Consider the following 25,750-nt stretch of genomic DNA (forward strand, 5'->3'; position numbering starts at 1 on the left):
CATAAAGTTGGATAAGGGGTAACACAGTAACAAATTAGAACCCATCCCGCTGTAGGCACATGGTCTACAGTGTAAACACACGCGCACAGGTGGACAAGCGATCTCGCCCCCCCGTGATCTCGCCCCCCCGGGGCGAAATCACTAGCGATCTCGCCCGCCCGGAAGAGCGGAGCGGCGATCTCGCCCTCCCCGGCTAGTGATCTCGCCCCCCTACCTCGCCCCCCTTTAGCGATTTCGCCCCCCCCCAAAAAAACGGGTTTACATGACATTTTAGAAGTTGATTGGTATAAATCACAAAATGCAGTTTCATAATGATATAAGTACACGAGTTTGATACATAAATCCATTCATAGTATCAATATTAACGTAATTACATGGTAATAAGATAGTTGAACTTGTTTCAGACAAGGAGGGTTGGGTCCCTTGTATTCCCATTATTGCATATACCTGAGTCTTGACATAAGATGTATTTCATTGTATTCACCTGTCCTCAAACAACCTATGTATCTCCAATATGAAGTCTCTACCATGAAGTGACCACAAAAGAACTATGTAATGTCTTTATTAATTATGCAAATATTAGGTATTAATTAGAATAACGCACATTTTGGTATATGCACCTGGCCAAGGGATATCTTCACCTCCAACATGACTGTTTTTTCTATAGTATTTAGGAACTGATGCATTTACCCGTGTTTCTTAAGACTGGTACTTTACCAGTGTTTGTGTAGCATTTAGCAACAGCTATATCAACTTGCGCGTAGATAGTGTTTATAATGAGAAACTATTATTCACGTGTGTTTTTGTTAGTGCTTTGGAAATGTTTCCAGCACAAGAAAGAAAACACTGTGACAAATTGAAAACATATAGCTGACGTATTCCGTACCATAGACGGTGTTGATTTATGCGTTCGCAGTAGCACTGTTTTTATGCCACCTCAGCTGCAAAAATTGTCTTTTTCATTTCAATGTCATGTTTGCACCGAACAATATAGTATCGACTTTCGAGGTATGACAGGCATCTTACGGTACGGTAATAAGGTGCCATAAGGTACCAGGTAACACACCATACACGTTACTCCCCAGGTGCAGTATAGTACCAGGTAGCGCACCTGTAATATGTAGTAACCAGCTGCTCTTGGGGGGGGGGGGGCGAAAACGCTAAAAGGGGGCGAAAACGCTAGTGATCTCGCCCCCCGGGGGGGCGAGATCGCCGGGGGGGCGAGATCGCTGTCACACCGGTACCGTTTCACCCGAGAGATAAACTATGGACTTTCCCCTGTCCTTACACCATTAAAGTAGTAGACTGAACCTCGCCGGGTCATTTCGACTGAGGAGGTAACGTCGAAATTGCGAAACTTTCCGCCTCGCTTCGCCATAAATTTCTTGCCACCACATATCCCAGTCGTAAACCAGGACGAATATGTTTGTAGTTGTAGTGTTAGTCGGAGCCCTGTCTCTGTGCAGCGCCTACCCTAACGGTGCTCCTAAGGAGGCATGTGTGACCATGATGCCTGGACATAAGTACGCCAATCTAACGACTGTGCACCCAATGACCACCGCAAGCCCGTACCAGATAATGGTCGCGTCTAACCAGTATAGTCCTGGGGCCACGCTTAAGGGTGAGTACACCTGTTTCACCACTGGTAGTCAGTTATTGTGATCCACAAACGTTTGGATGGGGAGGGCGGCTATTTCAGACAATAGAGATGTAAAAGAGGTTCTATATGTATAGGGTATTGCCGAACTGCCATTGTGACCCCTCTGTCACTGCCTTTGTGGAATAGTCCTTAGGATATGATTAGGAACATTGTTTATCACTAAAAAGTCCCATTTTCATACCTTTCTGGTGTCGTATAAATGAAAGATGTGGCGTGGAATGGCAAACAAACGAGCTCGAGTGGTTATGATAGCGGACATGGGATCGAGCGGTCACGAGTTCGGTGCCTGCATTGCTAGCTAGACGTTTCGTCCATATCAGGAAAGGCACTTTACACGACTTTCCTCACTCCAACCAGGTGTAAGGTTAGGTACCATTGACTTCGGTTGGGGAAGAAAAGGGCGATAGAATGCATGAGAGGGATGGGCTCCGCCTTCCAATACCGTACCATATACACGATGAATAACAACCTAGCCTGGGTACCATCTGATTTCTACCGGGGCTCCTTACACTCGCTTCCCTAAAAAAATACTATATACTAATATTTTTTAGGGAAGCGAGTGCAAGGAGCTCCGGTAGAAATCAGATGGTACCCAGGCTAATAACAACCCACTGCCCCTACACCCATAAAGGCTAAGGGGCTACCTTCAGATTTTACAAATATAGGAACGCTAAATGTCACATTTTAACCGCGTATTGCTAGATGCTTTACTCCGTCAATAACACAATCTAATGCCCCCCTCCCCATGTGTGGTAACCTCAGTAGTCACTGTGACTCAGCAGATCACTCGGTCAAATTTGTGAGACTGATCATGACACTTCACATCAGTTTCAACGTACTTCATAACAGACTTTGTCTTACCTTGTGTCACGGGAACCGCCAATGATAGCAACAGGTGATTGCATTATGCAATCGGGGGCGAAAGGTCGACGTGTTTACATGTGAAGACTTTGTCTTTGATTCAGCACATAGGTCCATAGTACAGCAAAGGTCATCATGTCAGTGGTGTATTTGTAATTAAGCATACCATACCTACAAACCTATTTATATACATCGCAGATTCAATAAAACCGTTATTTTGAAATGTACACAATTGCAATAAAACAAATAGAATTAACTGGTATGTACATGTCAGAAAGAACAACGTTGAACGTCCACCAGACAATATGTGGTGCAGATATCTTCAACCCAACTTCTAGTCTTTTGTTTGTTTGCTTATCTTTGCTTCTAGCGCCCTTCAGTAGGATTTAGAAGACTGCAATCTGAAGTTTGAAAGAAAGCTGCTAGGCAGCTCGAGCTCCCCTTGCAATGGAAAATAATCATTAAAGTCACCGATATTTGCCATATGATTGTAACTTTTGCGTTGTATGCCTGCCGCTGGCTGAAAAGATAGAAATTCGTCTATAACGTTTGTATTACATCATACATGTATTTCATTATACAATCACCCAACCGACCATCCAACTAATCAACAGATGTTCTCATGTTTAATAAGGCCTAAAAATGATCAACGTACTGGTATTTTTATGTGTGACCGTCTGAAGATTTTTATTGTCTTGTTCCAGTCCAAATCGTTGGCCCACAGTTTGAAGGATTCCTGCTGCAGGCTCGCCATAACGGTAACACGGGTCCGGTTGGTTCCTTCTCCAACCCGCCTACTAACACCAAAGCCGTGACGTGTACCAGCGGCAGTGACAGCATGACCCACGCCAACCCTAACGCCAAACAGAACATTACCCTCACCTGGACCGCGCCCACCGACGCCAGGGCTGACGTCATGTTCATGTGAGTATTGCTGACAAATGAAATATTTTTTATAACTCTAGCATATACTTCCAAACATCCATACATCTGTATGATAGTCTGGTCTATCGGAACACCATACTGTAAAAGATGAACTGAAATTTACTGCAAACATTTTGGTTCAGTCTACCTTCTACCCGGCTTGCGCCTACCTCCTTGTTAAATGGTGTCAGAAGTGGGATCCGAAACCAAGCCCTGAAGTCTGTAGCAAGATTAAACTGTATGAATTCCAACGCAAGGGGAAAAACGGGATTTGTTACACAACATCTGTGTTTCAAATAGGATATCATAATGCTCATACTGGCATACATACTAAGCTAACCCTTGTTTGTGGTTAATTCTATTAACATATGTGCAACGATGTCATTAACATAAAATCATATTTTGTACCCCGTCTTAACAAATTACGACTTTCCTTCCCCAGTGCCACCGTTGCGCAGGTCAAGAACGTGTTCTGGCTGAACAACAAATCTCCCATGGTCACCCTGGCTCAAGGTAAGTCAGCATACCAACTCTTCTAGTTCTTATGTTCTCACGAAATGAACGGAACTACTCATTTGGTAATGCTGTTATGCACTTTGCTAATGGAATGGAAAACTTGACTAATGACTACTATGAAGCAAAATAGCAACTCTTTATATTGACTTTTGCTGACGATTCTTTTCTAAACATTAACCCAGGCCATCAGAAGGAAGGAAACCACGTATGAGTCTTTGATGTCCACATGGCTACGTACAATACCAACACATCCGCTACTATTGTCGGATTTACATGGACTCTAACAACAACAATACAATCGCTTCTGTAATCCCACATTTACAATTATCAACCATTTTAGACACATTGTGTAAAATGTTACTTATCAGTGTTTGCCTTTCCGGATATTAAAGATAGATATAGATTAGAATTTGATCTATAATCGAATGTTTGACTTGTCCAGCCTGATAAACAAGCCTGTTGATCGAAGTCATGTATTCTTTTCTTACATACTGCAAATTTCGAAATGTCCGTGGTGGTTTTCTTATATACGCGGCGAATGTGTTTTACAATTCTACTGTACTATGGAATCTCTTTTTCTCGCCTACCATGAAATAACACGACCGCAAAAGTAAACGAATTTACAGTATTCCTGGTTTGTTTTGCAACTCCACGATTATTCCTATGGAACCCAGTTCGTAGATGACTACAAGTTAATAAACTTGCCAGACGAGTCAATACCTTACAGCAATGCTTACCTTTATTGCTCTTATGTTACAGTTTTCTCAATAAAGAATATTGAAACGGTTCTCTTTTACACCTCTTACCTTTTTGCCTTACCCTTTGGTCCGAATTTCCACAAAAGAGGTGGAGTAGCTATAGGAATGAAGTAGAGTTTGTAGCGGCTGTTGTATATAAACTTACAACAACAAATTCTACAAATCACTTATGACTCAAGGTATTGAGCCCAAATAATTGAATACAGGCACAGATTAGTTGAAAAAAGATGATAGCTGTTTTCTGGTCAATTTTGTATTATTATGTCTGTATTTCAGCTTCCCTGCAAAAAGCAAGCGCAGCTGTCTAATCTAGACAACAGATTAATTTTTAACGTAATTGCAAACATCTATTTGCCACAGGCTCCTCAACTAATCAACGAAGCGAACAATTTGAACAAATATTACTAAGCAGAAGTCGTAAACAAAGTCATTGCTCTGCAATGCCAGGGGTATCAGTTTACTGTCGATGGTGTAGTTCGGACCTTGCTAACTTTTAGCAGCGCCCCCTGTCAGAGCACTGTGGGGGTACAGGCGGCAGAACCTGCCCAGAGCCCAGATAGTGAAGACGTTTCTGTAGCTGGTGTAGCTGATGGCACAAGACTTGTTGAAGACTCCGCAGATATTCTCCTGAAAAAACACAATTAAAAGGTGTGCTTTAAGGAAGAACACATTAACAAGATGTCAAACAATTATGCATAGACTTGTATAATTTTATCCACTTCCACGCCACGAAATAATGCTATAATCATCACGTCTGCACAAAAGAGAAATGAACATCAAGAGACGCTGAAAGTAAATGACAAAAAATGACGTCATGAAACCAGCTGACCTGTGGCCAATCACCATTCTCCATTTGCCTCTCCATAAGGAATTTGACCCCTGGCTCCAGCACGCTAAGATCTGGGTACCTGCGAGAACAGAGTTAAATAGACGTAAAATATTAAAAGCAATCAAAGATCGCCATTTGGATTTATCCTTTGGAATATAAAAAAACACCAGCTAATGCACTATTTCATGCAACAATTCTTATACTAACGACAAACAGTACAAGCGATACTGAACTCATAGAAGTCGGTACACTTTCTGTAGGATATGTCATTGTCGCAAGCGATAGTGCAAGGAGCGCCATCTAACAAAAACTGTGAAAACTGCACCCTGTCCTTGGTACTGAAACGCAATGCAACATAACAGCAACGTTGCAAAATGATACTTGCTAAGGTCATTTGAGAGGCGTTGAGAGGCTTTATTTGTCCATTATCTGTGATACAAGATTCTAAACATTGTACATTGCTAATTGCCCACCTGACTGCCATGAGGCCCAGCAGTGCCCAGCAAGTGTTGACAACCTGTGACGTGTCGCTCTGCACGTATTTCCGCTCCTCGCACGACTCGAAGTTCTCCCCCCACCCCCCGCCTGCCTCCGCCTTCATCTGGTGAGACTTAAGGAAGTTACAGGCGCGAGTCACGGCCTCAGTGGCGGTCCTAGAATTAGAGCGTTGTCAAATCGTTCAGAAAGATATCAATGTAACGTATGTGTTTAAGCAGATTGCTGGTTTCGACCAATCTCCTACGTGTAGCCTCGCCTATGACCTTTCTCTATGTATGTATGCAATAGACCGTGGGGAAACCTGCTATACCGGGCTTAGGTTACCACTTTTGTGGGTGCATTGCCCCTCAACGGCGTTTACCCAATCAGGGAATAGTCTATACCCATAGAAAACATTTAGGCGATTCTTTGATCGGCTGATATCTGGTTAGAGGCTCTGCATAGGAGAATTATTACGGGTTATTGTCTTGCATACACGTATGGCAAGGCTTGTGATGAAAAGAAAGCACTAGTCGGAAGACATTATATATATAAAACGTTATTCTTTTTCACCGTGTTTTCACTGTTTACCGTGTTGCGTATACCCAGTATGTAAACATACCCAATGTCGTATCTGTGTCCCATACACGCCATGGCCTCCAGTCCGAACCACGTGCCGTACGTAAAGCACACGCCCCAGGATCTGAGATGGAGACAAGAAAAAGTTTTAGAGTCATACACGAAATACAATTTGTCTCCTTTCATACATGAAATACAATTTCTCCTTTAAGAGTTATACATGAAATACGATTTCTCCTCTCAATGATCGGAAATTTAGTCAAAGCGGCAAAATACAAATGTGGAGACTGCCGTTATCTTTGAAATTTTAACGGTTGTATTAAAACTACTGCATAAATACGTCATACGGATTTTGAGTTCAAAGTATGCTGAACGAATGAAAGTTGCCATACCCTTCCCATGATCCATCACTCCTCTGCAAGCCCATGACGTAGTCCAAACCTTTCTTAAGTGTATCACTGTGCACAGGAGAAGAAATAACGTTACATATCAAGGATAAACGCGTAAAATACAACACCACAAATGTAATGTAATAAGAATGCAAGAATAAAAAGGGGGTTTATGAAACATAAGGTAATCAAATTACTCAAGACAACTGTTACCCAAGTAACTAAGCAAAACAGAGTTGCTTGAGTAACTTTATCTTGCATATTTTACTACCCGAATGTCTAACCTTCATGGAGATAATTAGATTACAAAATAGTGACAATCAAAGTGTTAACCTGATCTCCTCCGCCCTGTGGTCTGGATACTGGTCCTGGAAGTGTTTCAGTGCCTGCATGACGGCAGACGTGCACTCCACGTACGTGTAGTCTATCATGATGTCACCTAGAAACGGGGCAACACAGAAACAGATTCAACTATTTCTTTACATACATATAAAAGTAGAACAGTCACTAGCACCTTCTACGCATTTACGTCCAGTTTGCTAGGTCTCTTCTCAAAGCAATGTGCTTCTTACCGAAAACTTCAGACGGATTGAGAAGTTCCAGTAACTTCCCTCCCCTCTTGGTCTCGTAGGTAGCGAAGCCGCCATCACTGTTTCTCATGTTCAGTAACTGTGGGGACCAAGACCAAGGAGACTCAATGAGAATACATTCCAATCTTTCTTGACGTTATCAGTTTATGAATACAAATGCACATATGGTTACTCTAGTGAGTTACTACCATACCACGTCTACGGCATCGAAGAGCCTGTGGTCGGGTGCGGGGTCCTGCACGCCCTGACACCGCTCCTGTAACATCATCATGGACTTCAGACCTTCCGCCGTGCAGTCCGTCACGATCCACCCGCAGTCACGCGTACTGAACGGGAAACCACCCTGGGCAGTGGGGAGAAAAAATAGTCGTAAATCGCTTTCAGGGTGTCAGTCGACCGACGGTAGGTATAAGCCTAAGGCTAACATCACATTTCCAAACCGTGGCCCAGCCGAGCAGTATGCGGGAACGAAAAATAGGATATAAAAGACATAACACGCAAATCCCAGAACAACTAGTCATGCACAATTTGAGCATACTTCATGATGCACAATTTTATTTTTCGTTTGGGCCAACAGCACGGCCGGGCACCAGGTGTGAAATATGACCTACGTATTACCAATGGACCAATGGTGATATACAACTACAAATACCTTGTTCATTTGTCTGTAGTACGTCTCATAGTCGGGTGGGTTGTCCGGAATCTGTGAAAATGAATCAATGGAAGGTATACGTAATTACATATACAGTGAAGGAGACATTTTAGACGCAGAATGTGGCGGCCTGGTGGTAAGCAATACCGCTTGATTTCTTTGCAAAGAAGATGTTGATACATGCTCGAATAGAGCACGGTAAAGAACCCAGTGAATAATGAAGATAACAACGACAGAGACAAAAAAGAAAACAGGCACCGACCTGTGAGAATCTAAGAAAGTCATGTGCACGGTGGAGACACGAGGTGAATTCCTTTTCCTTTTCTGCTTCAGCCTGGAGGGAGTTGTTATAAGTACAATGTTCGGTAAGCTTCTATTTGCTGCCTAAAGATTTTAGTTCCATCTTTAATAGACAGAAATCTATAAGTTTGCTGGCTAAACATGTACATGATATTAAAAGGAAGTGAAAAAAATGATATTTCATGTTTCATTCTCACTTCCAGGAAGGCCTGCACCACGAAGGCTGCGTCCCACAGTTGTGATCCGTTCGTCCCCTGTGCATGCATCGGGAAAATGTAGTATTAATTTTTTAACTGAATGGCGCAAAGTAACTTACAATTTTTTTTTATTCTTTGAATTCCAGCATGCAAACTGGAATTAACAGTAATATCTGTATTTGGAAAGTAAGAAAGTTGTTACATAATTCATTGTTACAGTTCCTGTATATAACAGAACATAAACAAGTCATGCAAGAATTAAGGACTTTGTTTGAATATTTTCGACGTTACCTGCATCTTCATGCCATCCAGACCCAACCTATGAAAACGATAAGCATGCTTTCAATGGGTTCATAAGTCCTCTTTATTTCAAAATGACATGGCTTTCAGTGTTTTGTAACCACGAACATTAACAAAAGGACAATGAATAAACAAACAAGCAAACAAACAAGCAAACAAAACCAGCCCGTACCAGAGATAGTCGGCGACCCTGGAGGCGTGTTCCCGGAAGGCGGGAGAGGTGGGGCCGTCGGCATGCCAACGGACCAACATCTGGATCACCTTGGAAATCTGTGAAATAAGGGTTGAACTTTCAACATGATGTGACGTTTTTAAATAGCTTTTAGGAACGAAAGGTATGATATAAAAGACACCAAACTACACGCAATTATGTATACTTTCAGTCTTTGTGCCGGTTTGGAAATGTGACGTTAGCCTAAATCAAGTTTCATGTTGTCTTACTTCTATGTCAATGAATGAACTGCATAAAGACAAAAGGAAACATGAAGACCCAAGAATGTCATATTTCCTAAAAATATATACTCCTACTAAAATCTATTAACACGAGTATGTGTGCCCTGTGTCGAACGGTAGGTTAAAGATTAGCGCGTGTTGTATGAACGTCACCTACCGGTCCGATACTGATACACTTAGTGAAGCTGTCGTCAGCCTTGATATGATCGTACAGCTCGTCTATCGCCCACTGTCTCAGGCTGGAGCTGTGCCACGACTCGTACAGGTTGATCCCAACTAAAAATATATTAAAAACAATACTACAGTTGCCACATAACATCTGGCGATGGTCTTTCAGCACTAAGGACAGTATCTGGATTTTTGTGTGTATCCGGTATAATCGCTCTTCGGCGTAACGCACCAGCTTCGCAGACACGCAGTTGGCCATATCATTACACTGAACACCCTCTTACACCTAACTCTTGCACATATGGCTGCAAGCGGTGTTTGAAGCTCTAGTGTTGTATAGACAGAGACAGTCTGGTAGATCGAACACAACCGAAAATGTGACTTATACCCATAAGGAGCTTTTATAAAAGCTCCTTGCTATACCCAAATATTTGTCTGTAATCAGTTTGCATCATGATTATCATCTTTAGAAAAGTAATCTAAACTCTTCCTCGTAAGTTACGTAGACTATGTTTTCCCCAAAGAAATATCATCTTTATCCTTTACTTAAAACATCGATTTTGGTACCACATTCGGACTACCACAAGTAACCCACCGTATGCCAGGTTGAGCAGCCAGCTGTGAGGAGTGTACACGTCACAGGCGGACACGTTATTCCTCTGGGCCGGCCAGTTGATTCTCTCATAGTCCTCAAGGTACAGCTCCTAGAAAACAACGGGACACTGAGATCCGATTGGGGTACTTGAATGTGCGAATGTGGGGTACTTTCGCTATTTCTTGATATCACAGGAAGTAAGCTATCCTTTGTGTTTATGTCGGTAGAAACGATCAACTTTCAAGCATCCTAATTGTAATAGAACTATTCGGTCAAATTCGTCGTGCAATCGCCGTAAGATCGCAAACTGGGGGCATTCTTGGGGATAGTCGTGCACTTGTCCTGCATACAAAATCCAACTGCCTTGTTACGGAAATAGCTGTCTTAGGTCTTTGTCGGTGGTTAACGTTGGTTCTGTCGCAGCATGTTTGAAAATTCTACGACATCAAAATCGTACGACGACCTACGACGAATGTAGAATGGAAAAACGTAGAAAGAGCTCTAGAGGTGAAGAATGGACGAAGATCATTTCAGAGTAATAAAACTAACAGTATAGATCCCTTACTGTTCTGAGTTCTCTGACCAGGGAGTCCACCTCAGCTGTGAGCTGCACGGCGTAGCAGTAACTCATTGGCAGGTAGACCTGTCTACAGTGGCACCACAGGGTGGACGGGTGGGCAGGTGTCCAGGAGGGCAGCAGCCTGGGGAAGAAAGCAGAGGGGGGAATGAACAATACTTAACACTTGTTTGCCTAGTCTCTACCAGACTGACTACGCTGGCTATTATAGGGAGAATAATTTGCCAGGGGAGTTTTGCTACCAGAGGAGTTGGTCGGCTGTAGCCGGGTATCCAGCCGTAATATAGCTCCCGAGTGAATTGAGAAGAGGGGAGAAGAGACTCGGGAGCTATATTACGGCTGGATACCAGGCTAGGTCGGCTGCGTAGGGGAAACATGAACCTTAGAGTGGACTGACTCCCCTGGCCAATTTCCCGATTTTTTTTTGCCGAGTTCTACGATCCCCGCACCCTCGTAGGAAAGCCTGGTGGAGACAATCGTTTGCCCCACTTCAAACTTGCAGCTGTAGATTGACTTCAAAAACAAATAGACAGCTATCGCAATAGTTCTTTTTCGACACATTAATTTTACGGAAAAGAATATGGAGTTATGGAAAGACGACGTACCACATTTCCGGAAAGAGAGAGTTTAGGCCGTCCCAACTGTAGACACCCAGGACAGCTAACCAGAACTTTCCCCAGGACGGAATGCCGACTGCGCCACCTACATAATGGTATTACAGGCGTTCCTTGTTCATTGGGTGCACGATCTTTGTGATAATGTACCGTGTTCGTAAAAATAACACAATGTAGAACAACAGTCATATGTATCATCATTATAAAATATGTAAATCTATGTAATATCATAATGAGTCTATCTGGCGACCGACCACGCCAGTTCGTATACTGTAATTTGCACACTGGAATCTTCAAGTTTGTTTTCCGAATGACCTAAAAGTGACTTTTATCTGTGACTTGATGATCAGGAAATAATACATTTGGCATGCTTTTCACAAATGATTCTGTTCGTAACGTTCGCTTTATATTCTATTTAAGCTACGGATTGCACATATCCGAAAGAACTGTGAGGTAAATAAAACTTGTCATGTAGCTCAAACGTTTAGTGCACATACATTTCTGAAAGAAATTCATATTTTATCCTACCGACCTTTGGCATGGAGACAGTTGCGGGCCCGCACTACGTCTTTGTCGTCTGCAGGAACTCCCAGCAGCCTTAGCGTGACGTAGTTCAGCGCCGTGCCGAAGACAGTGGAATGGTCCTCAATGTGTCTGGCGGGAGCAACATGTATGTATGTCAGTAAACAACGCAACAGATGATTCTTCTGTAAATGTATGAGTCTGTATCTGTATCTGTATCTCTATCTGCATAGCCAGTATAACCACCCTTCGACGTAACACACCAGATTTGCAAGCACGCAGCTGCAGCGGTCAGTTATGTTGCACTAAACGACCTGTAAGCCCAAAATCTAGTACATTTGTACTAGTAGTAAGTAAACTATCTGGTATCAAGATGCCCCTGTTATATTTGGTGGCAACGCGTTCTTCTCTTACGATTCTAGTTAAGGAGGTTAACCTCCTCCTCGGTCTAACCAATTTTTGAACCCTTCTTACAAAAAGGTTAGTCTATCAACAATGGCTTTAAAAAAGTTGTTTGTCGGTAAGAAAGCCCCAAAACTCATTGCGATAAAGAAAAAAGAGTGACATGTACATACAGGCCCCAGCCGCCGTCTGGCAGCTGCACCGATCGGAGGTACCGGATCATCTCCAGTCTCTGGGGCTCTGATAGGCGGGCCTTCGTCACGTGACAAACAATCACTAAACCTGAAAAAGTAGACGAAGAGAAAAATCAGTCCAGAATCGTAACGACAAAAATGTAGCAAGGCAGGAAAGTCATGTCGAACTGGCAATTGTTCGTTAATCTCCAAGTATATCTTACGTTAGCATAAGATCCTACGGTGTCAAAAGCTGGCAAAGGAGTGTAGCCGGCCTAGAGTGTGCATCGGCTACCTCCGGCCAGCTTTTGATACTATATATCGATATTATGCTACAGTAGGATCTGCTTGGAGATTAGTTGTTCGCCGTACCGGGCATGAGGAAGAGAGGTCCCCCGTAGTCACCAGCCCAGTGGCCGTCCTCAGTCTGCAGTTTGGAGTAAAACTTCATTCCGTTCCGTACGGCTTCTCTAGCAGTTTGGGCTTTTGGCAAGGCCGGCGCAAAGGCACTCTAGAAGGAACATAATTCACAAGGTCAAATACATTTTCTAACCTGTGTTGCAACTCTAGATCTGTACCAACAAAGAGTTTCATTCGCCTCGTTCTAGTACCAAGCTACGAGCAGAATTCTAGTTCACATCACTTCAAGCAACGAGGAGAAATTTTTAGAAAGAAATTTTATCAGTTCGTACACATTTGGATTCATCTATACTATACAAAATAAATGTACATAGCTAATTTACCGTGTCCAACCCGAGAGCGTGCCTCTCCACCATGTTCTGTTCCCGCTCAGGTGTCTCCCCCTCGCCGTAGTACCGCCAGGTCTGACGACCCCCGACGTTGCTCAGTCGCCATCTTGTTAAGTCCGTGACGGGCTCGGTCTTGTAAGGACCACCACGCCTCCTTATTACGCTTTAATATGAAAAAAAAAAACTCGTGTGGACGTCGGATCATGTAGCAGCTCTCAATATTATGCATTTTATACTATGTATGTAAAATTGTGTATATAAACTTATAGGACTCATTAGGACTTTTGATTTAAACTGTATATACTTTGTCTGACCCTTGCCTCTTCCCTCATGACCTCGATGAAAAGCTTTGTGTGTCACGATTTGAGCTTTCATGAATAAAAAGGTTCAAACAAAAGAAAATTTTGGTTGCAGAAAACGAGTTACACGCAACAACAAAAAAACGTATACGCTATTCGCCGAAAAAAGTGCCGAAGTGACCTTCAAAACACACATACACAGAAGTCATTAAACCATGTGACAAAGATAAAGGTGTATATTCTAGCATGAGGGTGAGTTACAAGAGGAGATACGTTACAAAATTCGCTCATAGATTTACGTACTTGGTCATATGTAGTTTCTGAGTAAGGGCTATTTCAGTGAGCATGCTGGTGAGGTGTGGTCATTGAACAGGGCTTGTAAGCCTTGTTCAAAACGAAAGGGGGGGGGGTGTAATACTTGTAATTCAATACAACGTCCTTGGCAATGCACTGGTCAATGACGTTGTATCGATTGAGTCTGGGTAAGAACCGACGCGTTAGCCTGATCTAACGTGACGCGCATGCGCAAACCGGGGATCTTTGTAACTACAAATTTGTTCTTCAAGTCACACCACTACGTCTTATCTGGCGAGCAGCAAAACAAATATCCTCCCATAGAAAACAACAACAACAACAACCATTGGAGACAAATTGTTAATCGTCTGCAATGATATAAACACAGGTTCATTATTGAAGTATGGCATGTTTCCCAGTCATAAACGCGCGAGGGGAGTATAATTTTTCATGGACCATGTACTAGTTTAAATAATTAATCAGGTATAACAATGCGTTGCCGACCTGCAGGCCAGTGGCATTTATTATACAGGGCCCAACCTAACGTAAATAAACATATACAAAAACGCTGTTAGTAGTGAAACAAAAGTCTGAAAATACTAAGTCAAAGTTGTCAATAAGACATAACATAAATGTAAAACAATATGGAAAAAATACGAGATCAAGAATGAAATAAACCAAATATGTGGGGTTAGAATACGCCAATTATGCCAAATAATCAATATCTATCTAAAGTGAAAATGATGATTAAATGACTGCAAATCATCGTCTACGATATTTTCATTTTTTCAAAGTCTGTTTTTTCAAGGAAGTTAACCTCCTTGTTTTTGTTGCGAATATTAAGGTCATTAAGGGGTGTCATAGACAAAAACTTGATGTTTATTACTTAACTTGCACCAGAGCTTATACTGAGTGTCCTTGAGTGTAGGACAATCAAACAGACTTTACTGGTATGTGAATATCAGCATGTAGGGCCAGTAGTTACCAAAGGCTAAACGTCTTGGCCCTTCTTCGTCAAATACTAGCAACTTGTCCTATAGAGCATAAAGAAGATCCAGTGTTGCTTACCTGTCCCCCATGATCTTTTTAGTCTGGTCAGTACCGATGTGCTAGTGGTCACGTACAGGTGATCAGGTGACCCACTTTTAATTTTTCTCTACATTTTAGTCTACGGGTCAGGAAGATGAGCTGACTCTGGCGCGATGGACGTCTGACCAATCAACGACTGCCATTACCGGCACCATGTGAACAGGCGTGTATATTCATCCGCCGGGTCAGGTATACAGAAAGTAAGACTCGTCAGATGATCACCTGAAATTACGTTTGTCTACTCTAAAACTTCACACTATATCAAAACGTATAGTTTTTACTTCATTTGTGCAGTTTTAAGTCTTAATTCTAACCATAAATCAACGTGAAATCTTGACCTTTGCGCACTTACATCAGGTCAACCTTGGTGTAAACAGGCGGGAGGTAAATTCGACACGAAACCGCCGAAAACCTGTGCAAAAATCGTCTGAAACTAAATTTCACGGCGATCCAACAACCATGCTTGTGGAAATGGGTAACCTACTGCTGGAGAACGCGTTAGAGACAGTACAAGAGCTCGGTTCTGGCACTGTGGCGCTGACAACGATCGTCGTGCTGTTGGGTGTCACGTACTTCGGCAGGCAGTTCGTCAGCAGTGTCGGCAAGGCAGAGGTAAGGGACAGTTCATTTGATCCATCATGTAGGGTTTGGTGTGAGAAAATCATGAGAAGAAATGAAGATATGTCGCCTTAAACTTTAATGTAAAATGTAACAAAAGAGATCGTTAACTAGTTATAGAATTATAGTAATAATTTCATAGGGACAGTCCATTACTGTAATACTGGGATAGGTTTGGGTTGCTGCTATTTGGCATCTGAAAACTTGTACAATGTATATTGAATTTGAACGCTTGTTCTTCGTGTTTGTATGTTTCAGAAGTTGCCACCTGTAGTGCCTCACACTATCCCAATACTTGGTCATGGTTACAACTTCTACAAGAACCCCATCGGATTTCTTGAGGAGGCATACAAGAAGGTAACGTTAGCTTGTTATACCTCAATCACTTATACCAAGGAGGATAACCTCCTTGCTTATACAATTACTGTTGTATGTACATTAAAAGAATGACATGTTCCTTTAAAAATTGAGACTAATGTTATGAGTTAAGTTATGACCTACTTAGATATTTGCAACTTTTTATTTGACTGTTGTTGGAAAGTCTTTGTCAACAAGTACTGGGTATTTGTCTTAAACTTTTATCTTACTGTTACTTTGTGCTCTAAATTACTGTTAGTATGTCAGCAAACTGTTTTTTTTTCTCCTACACCTTTCCAGTATGGCCCAGTCTTCACCATCACCATGGCAGGGTCAAAGTTCACATACTTGGTAGGGTCTGACGCAGCAGCGACTCTGTTCAACAGTAAGAACGAGGACCTGAATGCTGAGGAGGTGTACTCACGCCTTACCACACCTGTCTTCGGCAAGGGTGTGGCCTATGATGTTCCCAACCCTGTAAGTTGAAGAGACTTTATTGATGATTTCACTCTCACTCAGTCACTAACCGGGATAGCGTCCGTTGTTCCCTGTCTTGCAAGGGTTAGACATTTGCATGAAGTCATTTCGGTCTGATTGCTGATTTCCATCTTGCAAGTCCAGTTTTCTAATATGGATTCTAATCCAGATTTCTTCTGTACAAATCACTCACTCATTTACACACACTCACTATCCGGTTTAGCGTCCGTTTTTTTCTGTCTTACAAGGGTTGGACGTTGTTCAGGTCTCATAACTGATCTCCATCCTCCTAATGCCCGGTCCCCAACGGCACTACCTTATGGGGCCCTGCTGTCCCAGGCCCTACCTACGGGTATTATGATTGTCGCCACAAACAAGCTGTCAACCAATCAGAGAACAGGCCTTCCTTGGGCTTGTTGTTGTCGCAAGCTGTCTCGCAAAGGCCGCTGGGAAGCTATCAGCCAATCATGTTACGTATTACCATGACTTTGTTTGCTCACCATGCCAACGCCCGATCCCCAACGGCTGACTGCCCATATAAGGGAAAGCTCATTAGTATTCATAAGCAAGGCACCCCTAATAACCGAATACTGTGGCTGATTTGTCAGGGTTGATATCATAGGCTTTGCCATGATTGTCAACCCTGAGTGTGAGGGTGCTGATCTCCAGCTGCCTCTGTCAAAGGGGTTGGTCTTTTGGAGGTTCAGTTTGCGAGTATCTTCCTTGTCATTACAAATAACGCCAATGATCGACATTATTATACCATTAATGTCAATCCTTTTTTTTTATATTTGTGGCTCTTCTTTAAACTATCAGTGTAAATAATAAATGTAATAAATTGTAATGTTTCAGGTGTTCCTTGAGCAGAAGAAAATGTTCAAGACCGGACTGAACATCGCCAGGTTTCGCACTCATGTCTCACTGATAGAGGAGGAGACTAAGGAGTACTTCAAACGGTGGGGAGATAGTGGGGAGAGGGGTAAGTCTACCATCAAGGATCCCCCCAACATTTCTACTCTTTCTTCTGGATGTTTTGTATCTTCTCTGGTATTCATTATCTGCTTGGTAGTGATTTAGTTTAGGGACATTTCAAAGGACAGGCTCTTAATGATTTTTGCTAAGTCTACCATCAGGGGATCCCTCCAAAACATTTCTCTTCTTTCCACTTGATATACATGTATTATATATTCTGTGATATACCGACCTATCTATACCTACCGATATATCTATCTATTAAATGCTCAGCAGTATTAAGTGTAAACATTTAAAAAAGGTCTGAGACTTCACTTTTCATCTGTAACTTTATCTTGTGTTTGATGTTATGTTTTTTACATCCACTACAGATCTGTTTGAGGCCCTGGCACAGCTGACCATCCTTACAGCAAGCAGATGTCTACATGGTAAGTTTTCATTGGTATCACCTATACAAAAAACTTGCCACTAACTGAAATAGCAGTGTTCCATCTTTAACTCACAACATTGACGCTCATAATATTATGTCTTGTGACTGGCTTAATAAACATGTATGAAATTATTTCATTTCATAAGTAATTTCTGTGTTGTGATAGGTAAAGAGGTCCGTTCTATGCTGCATGAGGGGATAGCACAGCTGTATGCTGATCTGGACGGAGGTTTTACTCAGATGGCATGGCTGCTCCCAGGCTGGCTGCCCCTCCCCAGTTTCAGGTAATAAAATCATGTACATGTAGCTAATAGTACAATGGATATAGCTAATACTACAATGGTAATGGTGAAATATTCCTATGTAATATCTGTAAGTTGTCTGGGTTACTATCAATTTTTCTTCTAACAGTGACTGTTTATTAAAGGTAGAGAACGTACCTCCAAATTTTCAATGTCTACCAGTACATCTTGTGTACTCTAGTTTTTGTCTTGATTTTTCCTCCAACAGTTGCCTAAATATGCACGATACATATATTTTGATTTGACTAATAAGATAAAACATATCCCCCAAAGCCTGGACTGTAGTCAAATTCAATCTTGATACCTGTTTAGTTAAAAAAAATTGATAGTAGATTACAATGTTTCACAGGAAGAGAGACAGAGCCAACAGGGAAATGAAGAAAGTCTTCAAAAAGGTACCTCTTTTTTTTATTACCACCTATCTACTTTGTTCTTTTGGTACAATTTTCTGAAAAATCAGTGAGATTCTGAATATACTTACCTTATATATATATATATGGCCTCCTTCTGTCAATATTGACCATGGTAAAATTCTTATTGATTAACCTTACTGCCGTAGATTATCCAACAAAGAAGGGAGTCTGGAGACTGTGATGATGACATGTTGCAGACCCTCATGGAGTCCACCTACAAGTAAGGTCACAAAATCACTCCTGCCATACGAGCGATCGCGATGATGTCACCGTGACGCAGTGGTAGGCAAAAAGCAGGTGTTTGGCAAAAGATTGATTTACATATTAACCAGTAATTTGAGTCGCTAATTTGAATATCAATTTTTTATCCAATCTACTGATGTCCTGGTAGGCAACAACCGTCCAATACCCCGGATATAAACAACAACAGCAATCGCTCGTATTCTTCAACACAGACACTGCTGTGTTGCCAACAAACAAGTCTTTAAATTAATGGTAGTTGATAGTCAAGAAAGGTTTAGGAGTTAACCACTTTTGTAAAAGTTGGCCGGCACCAAAGTGCAATGGCTGAAAGACTGATGATATCAAGAACATCATTCAATATGTGGTAAGATTTGATAAGACTGGCAGGTAGCGCCCCCCAACACGATACCCTTGAACTGCAGATAAGAAAACTGTTTTGCATATTTGTGGCAGGGATGGCAGACCCCTGACTGATGATGAGTGTGTGTATGTTTGTGGCAGGGATGGCAGACCCCTGACTGATGATGAGTGTGTGTATGTTTGTGGCAGGGATGGCAGACCCCTGACTGATGATGAGTGTGTGTATGTTTGTGGCAGGGATGGCAGACCCCTGACTGATGATGAGTGTGTGTATGTTTGTGGCAGGGATGGCAGACCCCTGACTGATGATGAGTGTGTGTATGTTTGTGGCAGGGATGGCAGACCCCTGACTGATGATGATTGTGTGTATGTTTGTGACAGGGATGGCAGACCCCTGACTGATGATGATTGTGTGTATGTTTGTGGCAGGGATGGCAGACCCCTGACTGATGATGAGTGTGTGTATGTTTGTGGCAGGGATGGCAGACCCCTGACTGATGATGATTGTGTGTATGTTTGTGACAGGGATGGCAGACCCCTGACTGATGATGATTGTGTGTATGTTTGTGACAGGGATGGCAGACCCCTGACTGATGATGAGTGTGTGTATGTTTGTGACAGGGATGGCAGACCCCTGACTGATGATGAGATAACGGGGATGATGATTGGTCTCCTGATGGCCGGTCAGCACACCTCGTCCACTACCAGCACCTGGATGGGCTTCTTCCTGGCCAAACACAAGGACATCCAGGCCAGAGCTTACCAGGAACAACTGGACATCTGTGGAGAGGACCTGCCACCTCTTAACTATGATGATGTAAATATTCTATTATTAGACACTTAAGAACCAGGAAGCCCTTGGAAATTTGAAAATCTAATTTCATATATGTGCATTCATATCAACTTGTGTCTGATAAAGTTTAACTTGTCAACTAAAAGAGCATATAGCTCTCCATATCATGGTATAGTAACTTTCGTACTTGATCAGATAGTTAACTCCAAGTTTATTTGATTTGATTTGTCAACTTTCTGGTATTTTTTAAAATTCATGACTAGTGTTTTCTTAGTACTAACATTACTACTTTCTGCAGGAAGATTGAGTTTTTAAGTGGTTTATTGATAAGCAATAAAAGTTACAAAGTTACAAAAGTAATTTCATGAACTAGTTCTCAGTTTGAGATTGAAGACTTCGATGTAGCCCTGACTCTTCATGAACAGTATCATCCTTCCCCTACAGCTGAAAGAGATGGCCCTGTTGGACAAGTGCCTGGCAGAAACCCTGCGCCTGCGCCCCCCGATCATGACCATGATGAGGATGTGCAAGACCCCCCAGCAGGTCAAAGGTTACACCATCCCGGTCGGCCATCAGGTGTGCGTGTCTCCGACTGTCAATCAGAAACTGGAAGACACCTGGGAGGAGGCTGGGACTTGGAACCCTAACAGGTCAGCTTGTTTCACTGGTGTAGTCACCTGTATCTGTATCTATATAGCTGGTATAACCACTCTTCAGCATTATACACCAGCTCTAAATGCCTACTGTATCTGTTGGCAAATAGTTCTACACATGTACTTTAATAGTTCTAGGAAAATAGGAATTTTTAAAACATCAATCCTTGGTTGATGACTGTGGTACTTGAAGGCATGACTATTTCTTGTTCTTTCCTGAGCTGGTATAAGAGCCTTTAGTAGTCAGCAAGACATACAGATTCTCAATGCCTTGTAGCAGGTTTCAAAGTTGTTGAAGTTTCATAGTTTATTTATGCCATGTGTAAACTGGGGATGGCTCACTCTACATTTCATCTGCTTTAACAGGATGCTTTGAAAAGTCTTGTTCTATCTTCTTAGATTTGATTTTGTTGGGTCCTATTCTCTTTAATACAAATAAATACCCATACTGTGTCTTGAATATGTCGTTATCTTATCTTAGGTTTCTGGAAGGGAATGCCAGTACAGGGAAATTCTCCTACGTGCCATTTGGTGCAGGTAAGTTGATGAACACTCATTACGACATTGACTTATGTCCTATCTGTGGCTGACGTCGGAGGTTTAAAAAAAAAGACACTTAAAGCAGCTTTCAGACTTAAAATATTGTTTTAATTCTTTGTACTATACATGAGGTAAATGAATCATAATCCAGAGATATCTAGAATATTTTGCAGTACTATAGATACAACTGTTGGACATTTGAAGGGGGGATGGATACAAAAAGCTGTGACTCACTAGTGTACAAAATTGTTACAACTTTGTTGATATACTGTAACCATAAAGTGGTTTCTGCTATCTCAGTCATAGAATATAACTGATTCTCCTTGTAGTATGGTTATATTTGAATTGTTATTTACTGTTTACCCAGGCCGCCACCGCTGCATTGGTGAGAACTTTGCGTACGTCCAGATCAAGACCATTTGGGCAGTGCTGCTGAGAGAGTTCGAGTTTGAACTGATCGACGGACACTTCCCTTCCATCAACTTTGAAACCATGATCCATACCCCATCACAAGCCATCATCCGTTACAAGAAACGATAAAAGTTCATACCACAGCTTAGCCTGAGTACCATCCTTGTTGGTTTAAACTCACTCTCATATTAGTATGTTGTCAAACACTAGTGATATAGGAGCAAGCCTAAACTAACAGGTATGGTACCCAGGCTAAGACAAGTTGTTTTTATGATGTATTATGATTATGAATATACTTCATACACTTCATCTGTTAAAGTCTTATGTCTGCCATAGACAAAACTTCAATACAGCCTAGCAAAGATGACAATATTGTACTTTTAAGTTGACTGATACATTTTCATACAGAAAGCAATTGAGATCACTAGTATGTTACCATTCCATCTTCCAAGGGAAGTTCTAGATAGCAATGTTGAAATGTTTTGAGATTGATGCTATTTGTTACATAGAACATTCAATTCTGCTTCTCTTTGCAAAAAAGTCACCACTATCTACAAATGGATCTTTAGAAAATTTTTGATATTTGAAACATTGTCCAATTGACATACAGATACACATAGTTCATGCGTATAAACTATAACCCTACCTGATCGGGAACAACAGACGAGAAATCGGTCAGTGAAGTTTGTGGTAATATTATTTTCTAGCTGCAACAGTTGTGATCTTGCAACTATTGTGACAATTCACGAAACATGCATTTCCAATTCAGGGCTGTGCATGACTCACCAAAAACGTTATTGCAACAATAGACCAATAAAATTCAGCAATCAATGCATTTTGTCTTTCATCATATAGTAGTAGGGCCTACTTTGTGTTGGGTAAAATGACTACAGAAATATATTTCTCTAATGTAAAGTTACTAGTATCAGAAAATTGAACCACTAATGGAGACAAATATATTTTTATTGGGTACAAAAAAAAAAGGAAGTATCGTACATTATCTACCCGGTGTAATGTTTGTAGTTTTGTCATGGTAACAGTCGCTATGGAGACAGTCGTTCATAGACCCATCCATTTTCTCCTGTGTGGGTGGATTTCTCGTCTGGTGTCTCTCCTGCGTGTGGGCGCCGAAACACGATTCGGTCGTGGAGCCGCGTCGTCTGACCTTGCCAGAATTCAATGACCTCTGGGATGACATGGAATCCTCCCCTGAAAAAGCAATCGCAAAGACTGAGTTACTACTGGCAGTAGTGGTGCATACCTAAAGCCCGGACTTGGAATTGGACCTTAAAATGTTTAGGTCCAAGTCCAAAACAGACCTAAATGTCTGGAGCCAAGTCCGGACTTGTAAAAAGCTATCTGTCACTTATATTACATTTTTTTGGTTCAAAACCATCTAAAACCTTCCATAGACAGTGAAATTTGCACTGGAAAAAGACAAAAAACATTTTGTGTTTACAATGCCTGTATATGATTTGCATGTATCTTTCACATTGCATTTCAATTCATGCTAACATGCAATTTTAAATGCACCCTCCCCCTCAAAAAATTTTTTTCTAACTTGCACTTGATATGCAATGATGGGTTCAGGTTCGGACTTAAACCGGAACTGCTGGACCTAAATCCGGACCTGAACCTGAATATGAGTTAAGATATGCACCACTAACTGGCAGCAACATTTAAATAATCATGGTCATTTTTACGCTCATGGCCACAACATATAATTTCTTGGTTTGCACAATTTTAGAAATGAAGCTGATCAATATGGGAACCAAGAAATAAAATTGGTGACACTGACATCAAGAGCCATAGATTTGTATACTTCATTGTAGTATAAAATGTGTAAGGCTAGCATTCTTCAATCCTGTTGAATAATACAATACATACCATACACCATTTCACAACAAGTAGCACAACACACAGTATGACTAGATTACTCTACAAGTTCTTGTATTCAGGGTGTTATTTATGTAACATTGAAACTTTGGCTGTTTCTTGCATATTAGATCATGAACAGATTATCAAGTGAGTATAAATGTAAAGAAAGAGAGATTATGTTTGAGCTCACCAGTAGTCAGGTTTGGGGATTTCTACTTTCTCATCAGCATACTGTTCTTTGAGCTCCTTCTCACGTTGGTCTAGAACCTGACAGGACAAATGAACAATGAAACAACACAGATTCTTCACAAGAACATTATCTTAATTTACATCTGCCCTCTTCTAAGTAAAAAACTCTGATTGTGAAATTAGTCATATACGAATATCTGAACAAGGACCTTCATACATGTACCAGTGTTAACCTGTACATATGAAAATGCAACAATGCATATCTTGAAATAGAAAAATTGCTTAACCTACATTTCTCATGGAATAGTTCTTGCAAAGTAAATCAGCAAGTTAAACATAATGTATATAGTAGCTGCTGCTTGAAGAGACATTGCTTGAACATTGTGAAGGTTACAAACTTTAAAATGTATTGGTTAAGTCCATAATCTAGACACATCACAACTTCAATAGATACTTCTTGAGGAAGACAAGTTCTTAGACTAACACCTACATGTCTGCCTTCTATGACTGTACTCTGGTGACTGACTGCCGCCCCTATCTGACTGCCCCGGGGACGAGAGTGGAAGTACTCTGACGACTGTTGGTCCGTCAGCCTCTCTACTGGACCCTCTATTCTCACCTGGGATACAACAAAACAAGGTGCTCATCAAACCCTGTCAAACAGCACCAATTTTGGCAACGTCTGAAGTACCAGTAATATGCCTGGCGTTCTCTTGATCATCAAACAATTTTTACGCACATTGTCATGAGTTCACTTATTCTCTCCCTCAATCACTCAGTATAAAACATTCTGAGATAAAATCTAAAAATCTGACTTACCGATCTGTTGAGTGGCTCCCAGTAGAAGCACAGAGAAGCAAAGGGGTTTGCAGCCTAAAGTTGAAAAAACACCATATCATTAATTATAATTATAACATCAACTTTAGATTAATGCTGTTTGCACAATACAATGTATAATATTTCTCAAGAGTCTGCATGTTTAAAATATGGTATTATCATTTATAGTTTTACCTGGGCAAAACCAGCTCTACATTTTCTTCAGTCCCACTTTAAAAATACATTTTGGACAGGGTGAAATTTTTCTCTGTGCCAACAAGCGAATTTACATCCACAACATTTAAAAAAAAACACATCTATAAAAACAGTACATACCAATTCCCTCCCCTTCCTGCTCTCAAAGTTGGTGAAGAAACGGAAGCCTTCATTATTGTAGCCCTTCAGGAGAAGCATACGTGCTGAAGGGCGGCCTTCCCTGAGATAACAATAACATCTCCTTTAGACACATCTTATCAGTCGATTTATGATTCATTATTAAGGTTGAACTCTGTGCACACTACTTTTGGGCAGTGCAGTTTTTAGGCATGGAGTCTGTGCAACCATCAGCTATTGTAAATGCTCTTTTAAGTTTGCAGCGATATAATTTCTTGGTAAGTAGAAAAATGAGTGTCTTTAGCATGATAGTGACATACTGCTTCAGTAATTGAAACCCTGTTGCCTTTACATATACTGATATAGACAGTCGGAAACCATTTACTAGCCACTCCGTAACCGAGTGACACAGACAGAAAAAACAGTGGCGTTTGGCAGTGCCAGCATGTATATGATCAACTGTCACTGGTCTAACTTTATCTGCCCTCTGGATACATAGTACATTTCTTCTATAGTGTTGGCAGTCAATCTTGCACTGCTAGTATAAGAAAGGACCCTGTGTAGTGTGCAGTACTGTATTTCTTTCAGTTACCAGTTTCATGATTATTTTGTAAGGACAGGTTTTGTCAGGAAGAGTAGGGCAATGATCAAAACTGAAAATTTCCAACTACAGGTGTACAAACACAACAGGTGTATAATGCCATGTGGTAAGTTCAATATTTATGTCATTTTCAGATAGATTCTATTTACTTGTATAATACATGTGGCAATACTAACGGTGTGCAAGTAGCCAGGCACATAGCGTTGGCCTCTCCGACACCTGGGTGTTTGGCAGCTTCTTCAAACCAGGCTGCAAACTGCACAATGGGGTCACGGGACACCAGCTGGTCCTCTGTGTAAACCTCCTCATTTCCCTGCAAGAGAAATGTTGGTTAACCCTCTCTCTACTACCTATTAAACCCCATAACCCCCCAAAATGGTACCAATGAGCTACCTTA

The 25,750-nt window shown here is 41.4% G+C and overlaps 4 protein-coding genes across 9 annotated transcripts in view; 2 read left to right on the forward strand and 2 right to left on the reverse strand.

Moving 5' to 3' along the window:
* Positions 1–4,749, forward strand: part of LOC118424086 (putative defense protein 3) — a 6,381-nt gene extending 1,632 nt beyond the window's left edge. Inside the window, exons 1-4 of one of the 2 annotated variants that reach the window (XM_035832575.1) lie at positions 1,275–1,621; positions 3,226–3,445; positions 3,888–3,958; positions 4,144–4,749. In XM_035832575.1, coding sequence (XP_035688468.1) covers positions 1,423–1,621; positions 3,226–3,445; positions 3,888–3,958; positions 4,144–4,172 — 519 coding nt within the window. In that variant the 5' untranslated portion in view covers positions 1,275–1,422 and the 3' untranslated portion in view covers positions 4,173–4,749. Of the gene's footprint in view, positions 1–1,274; positions 1,622–3,225; positions 3,446–3,887; positions 3,959–4,143 lie in introns of those variants that run through there. The other variant, XM_035832576.1, reaches the window with a different exon arrangement.
* On the reverse strand, positions 4,683–15,552 carry LOC118424025 (lanosterol synthase-like). 2 transcript variants are annotated; one of them, XM_035832445.1, is made up of 23 exons: positions 15,452–15,552; positions 14,947–15,103; positions 13,280–13,439; positions 12,909–13,047; positions 12,537–12,645; positions 11,972–12,093; positions 11,431–11,527; positions 10,814–10,949; positions 10,249–10,357; positions 9,643–9,761; positions 9,205–9,302; positions 9,024–9,051; positions 8,733–8,789; positions 8,498–8,569; positions 8,236–8,286; positions 7,777–7,926; positions 7,566–7,662; positions 7,327–7,432; positions 6,997–7,062; positions 6,648–6,728; positions 6,022–6,201; positions 5,549–5,627; positions 4,683–5,346 (listed from the first exon to the last, which is right to left on the reverse strand). In XM_035832445.1, the coding sequence occupies exons 2-23, from the start codon at positions 14,955–14,957 to the stop codon at positions 5,206–5,208; spliced, it is 2,208 nt and encodes a 735-aa protein (XP_035688338.1). In that variant the 5' UTR covers positions 14,958–15,103; positions 15,452–15,552; the 3' UTR covers positions 4,683–5,205. The 2 variants fall into 2 exon arrangements, with proteins under 2 accessions (XP_035688338.1, XP_035688337.1); XM_035832444.1 differs by having other exon boundaries at positions 15,320–15,481.
* LOC118424043 (lanosterol 14-alpha demethylase-like) lies at positions 15,392–22,332 on the forward strand. The gene is made up of 12 exons (XM_035832489.1): positions 15,392–15,579; positions 15,844–15,942; positions 16,243–16,419; positions 17,272–17,398; positions 17,763–17,819; positions 17,988–18,105; positions 18,473–18,518; positions 18,683–18,756; positions 19,761–19,956; positions 20,377–20,582; positions 21,067–21,122; positions 21,493–22,332. Exons 1-12 carry the CDS (start codon positions 15,427–15,429, stop codon positions 21,663–21,665), a joined length of 1,482 nt encoding a protein of 493 aa, XP_035688382.1. The 5' UTR covers positions 15,392–15,426; the 3' UTR covers positions 21,666–22,332.
* A 155-nt stretch (positions 22,333–22,487) lies between these two features.
* The window catches only part of LOC118424069 (pyridoxine-5'-phosphate oxidase-like), a 15,174-nt gene continuing 11,911 nt past the window's right edge, over positions 22,488–25,750 (reverse strand). For all 4 annotated transcript variants that reach the window (XM_035832543.1, XM_035832544.1, XM_035832547.1 and 1 more), the window contains exons 3-8: positions 25,530–25,666; positions 24,756–24,855; positions 24,423–24,476; positions 24,094–24,222; positions 23,605–23,681; positions 22,488–22,745 (exon numbers count right to left, since the gene is read on the reverse strand). In XM_035832543.1, the coding sequence (XP_035688436.1) occupies positions 22,580–22,745; positions 23,605–23,681; positions 24,094–24,222; positions 24,423–24,476; positions 24,756–24,855; positions 25,530–25,666 (663 nt within the window). In that variant the 3' untranslated portion in view covers positions 22,488–22,579. The remainder of the gene's footprint in view (positions 22,746–23,604; positions 23,682–24,093; positions 24,223–24,422; positions 24,477–24,755; positions 24,856–25,529; positions 25,667–25,750) is intronic.

This window comes from Branchiostoma floridae, chromosome 10 (assembly GCF_000003815.2).
Source record: "Branchiostoma floridae strain S238N-H82 chromosome 10, Bfl_VNyyK, whole genome shotgun sequence".
NCBI lineage: Eukaryota > Metazoa > Chordata > Leptocardii > Amphioxiformes > Branchiostomatidae > Branchiostoma > Branchiostoma floridae.

Coding starts and splice junctions, on each gene's coding strand:
- LOC118424025 (XM_035832445.1), bottom strand. Junction 8,570..8,732: donor TGGTGCAGGCCTTCCTGGAA/GTGAGAATGAAA, acceptor AACTCCCTCCAG/GCTGAAGCAGAAAAGGAAAA. Junction 5,628..6,021: donor CTGGGCCTCATGGCAGTCAG/GTGGGCAATTAG, acceptor CTGTTCTCGCAG/GTACCCAGATCTTAGCGTGC.
- LOC118424043 (XM_035832489.1), top strand. CDS start 15,427: ATGCTTGTGGAAATGGGTAACCTACTGCTGGAGAACGCGTTAGAGACA. Junction 15,580..15,843: donor GCAGTGTCGGCAAGGCAGAG/GTAAGGGACAGT, acceptor TGTATGTTTCAG/AAGTTGCCACCTGTAGTGCC. Junction 18,757..19,760: donor CTCATGGAGTCCACCTACAA/GTAAGGTCACAA, acceptor TGTTTGTGACAG/GGATGGCAGACCCCTGACTG.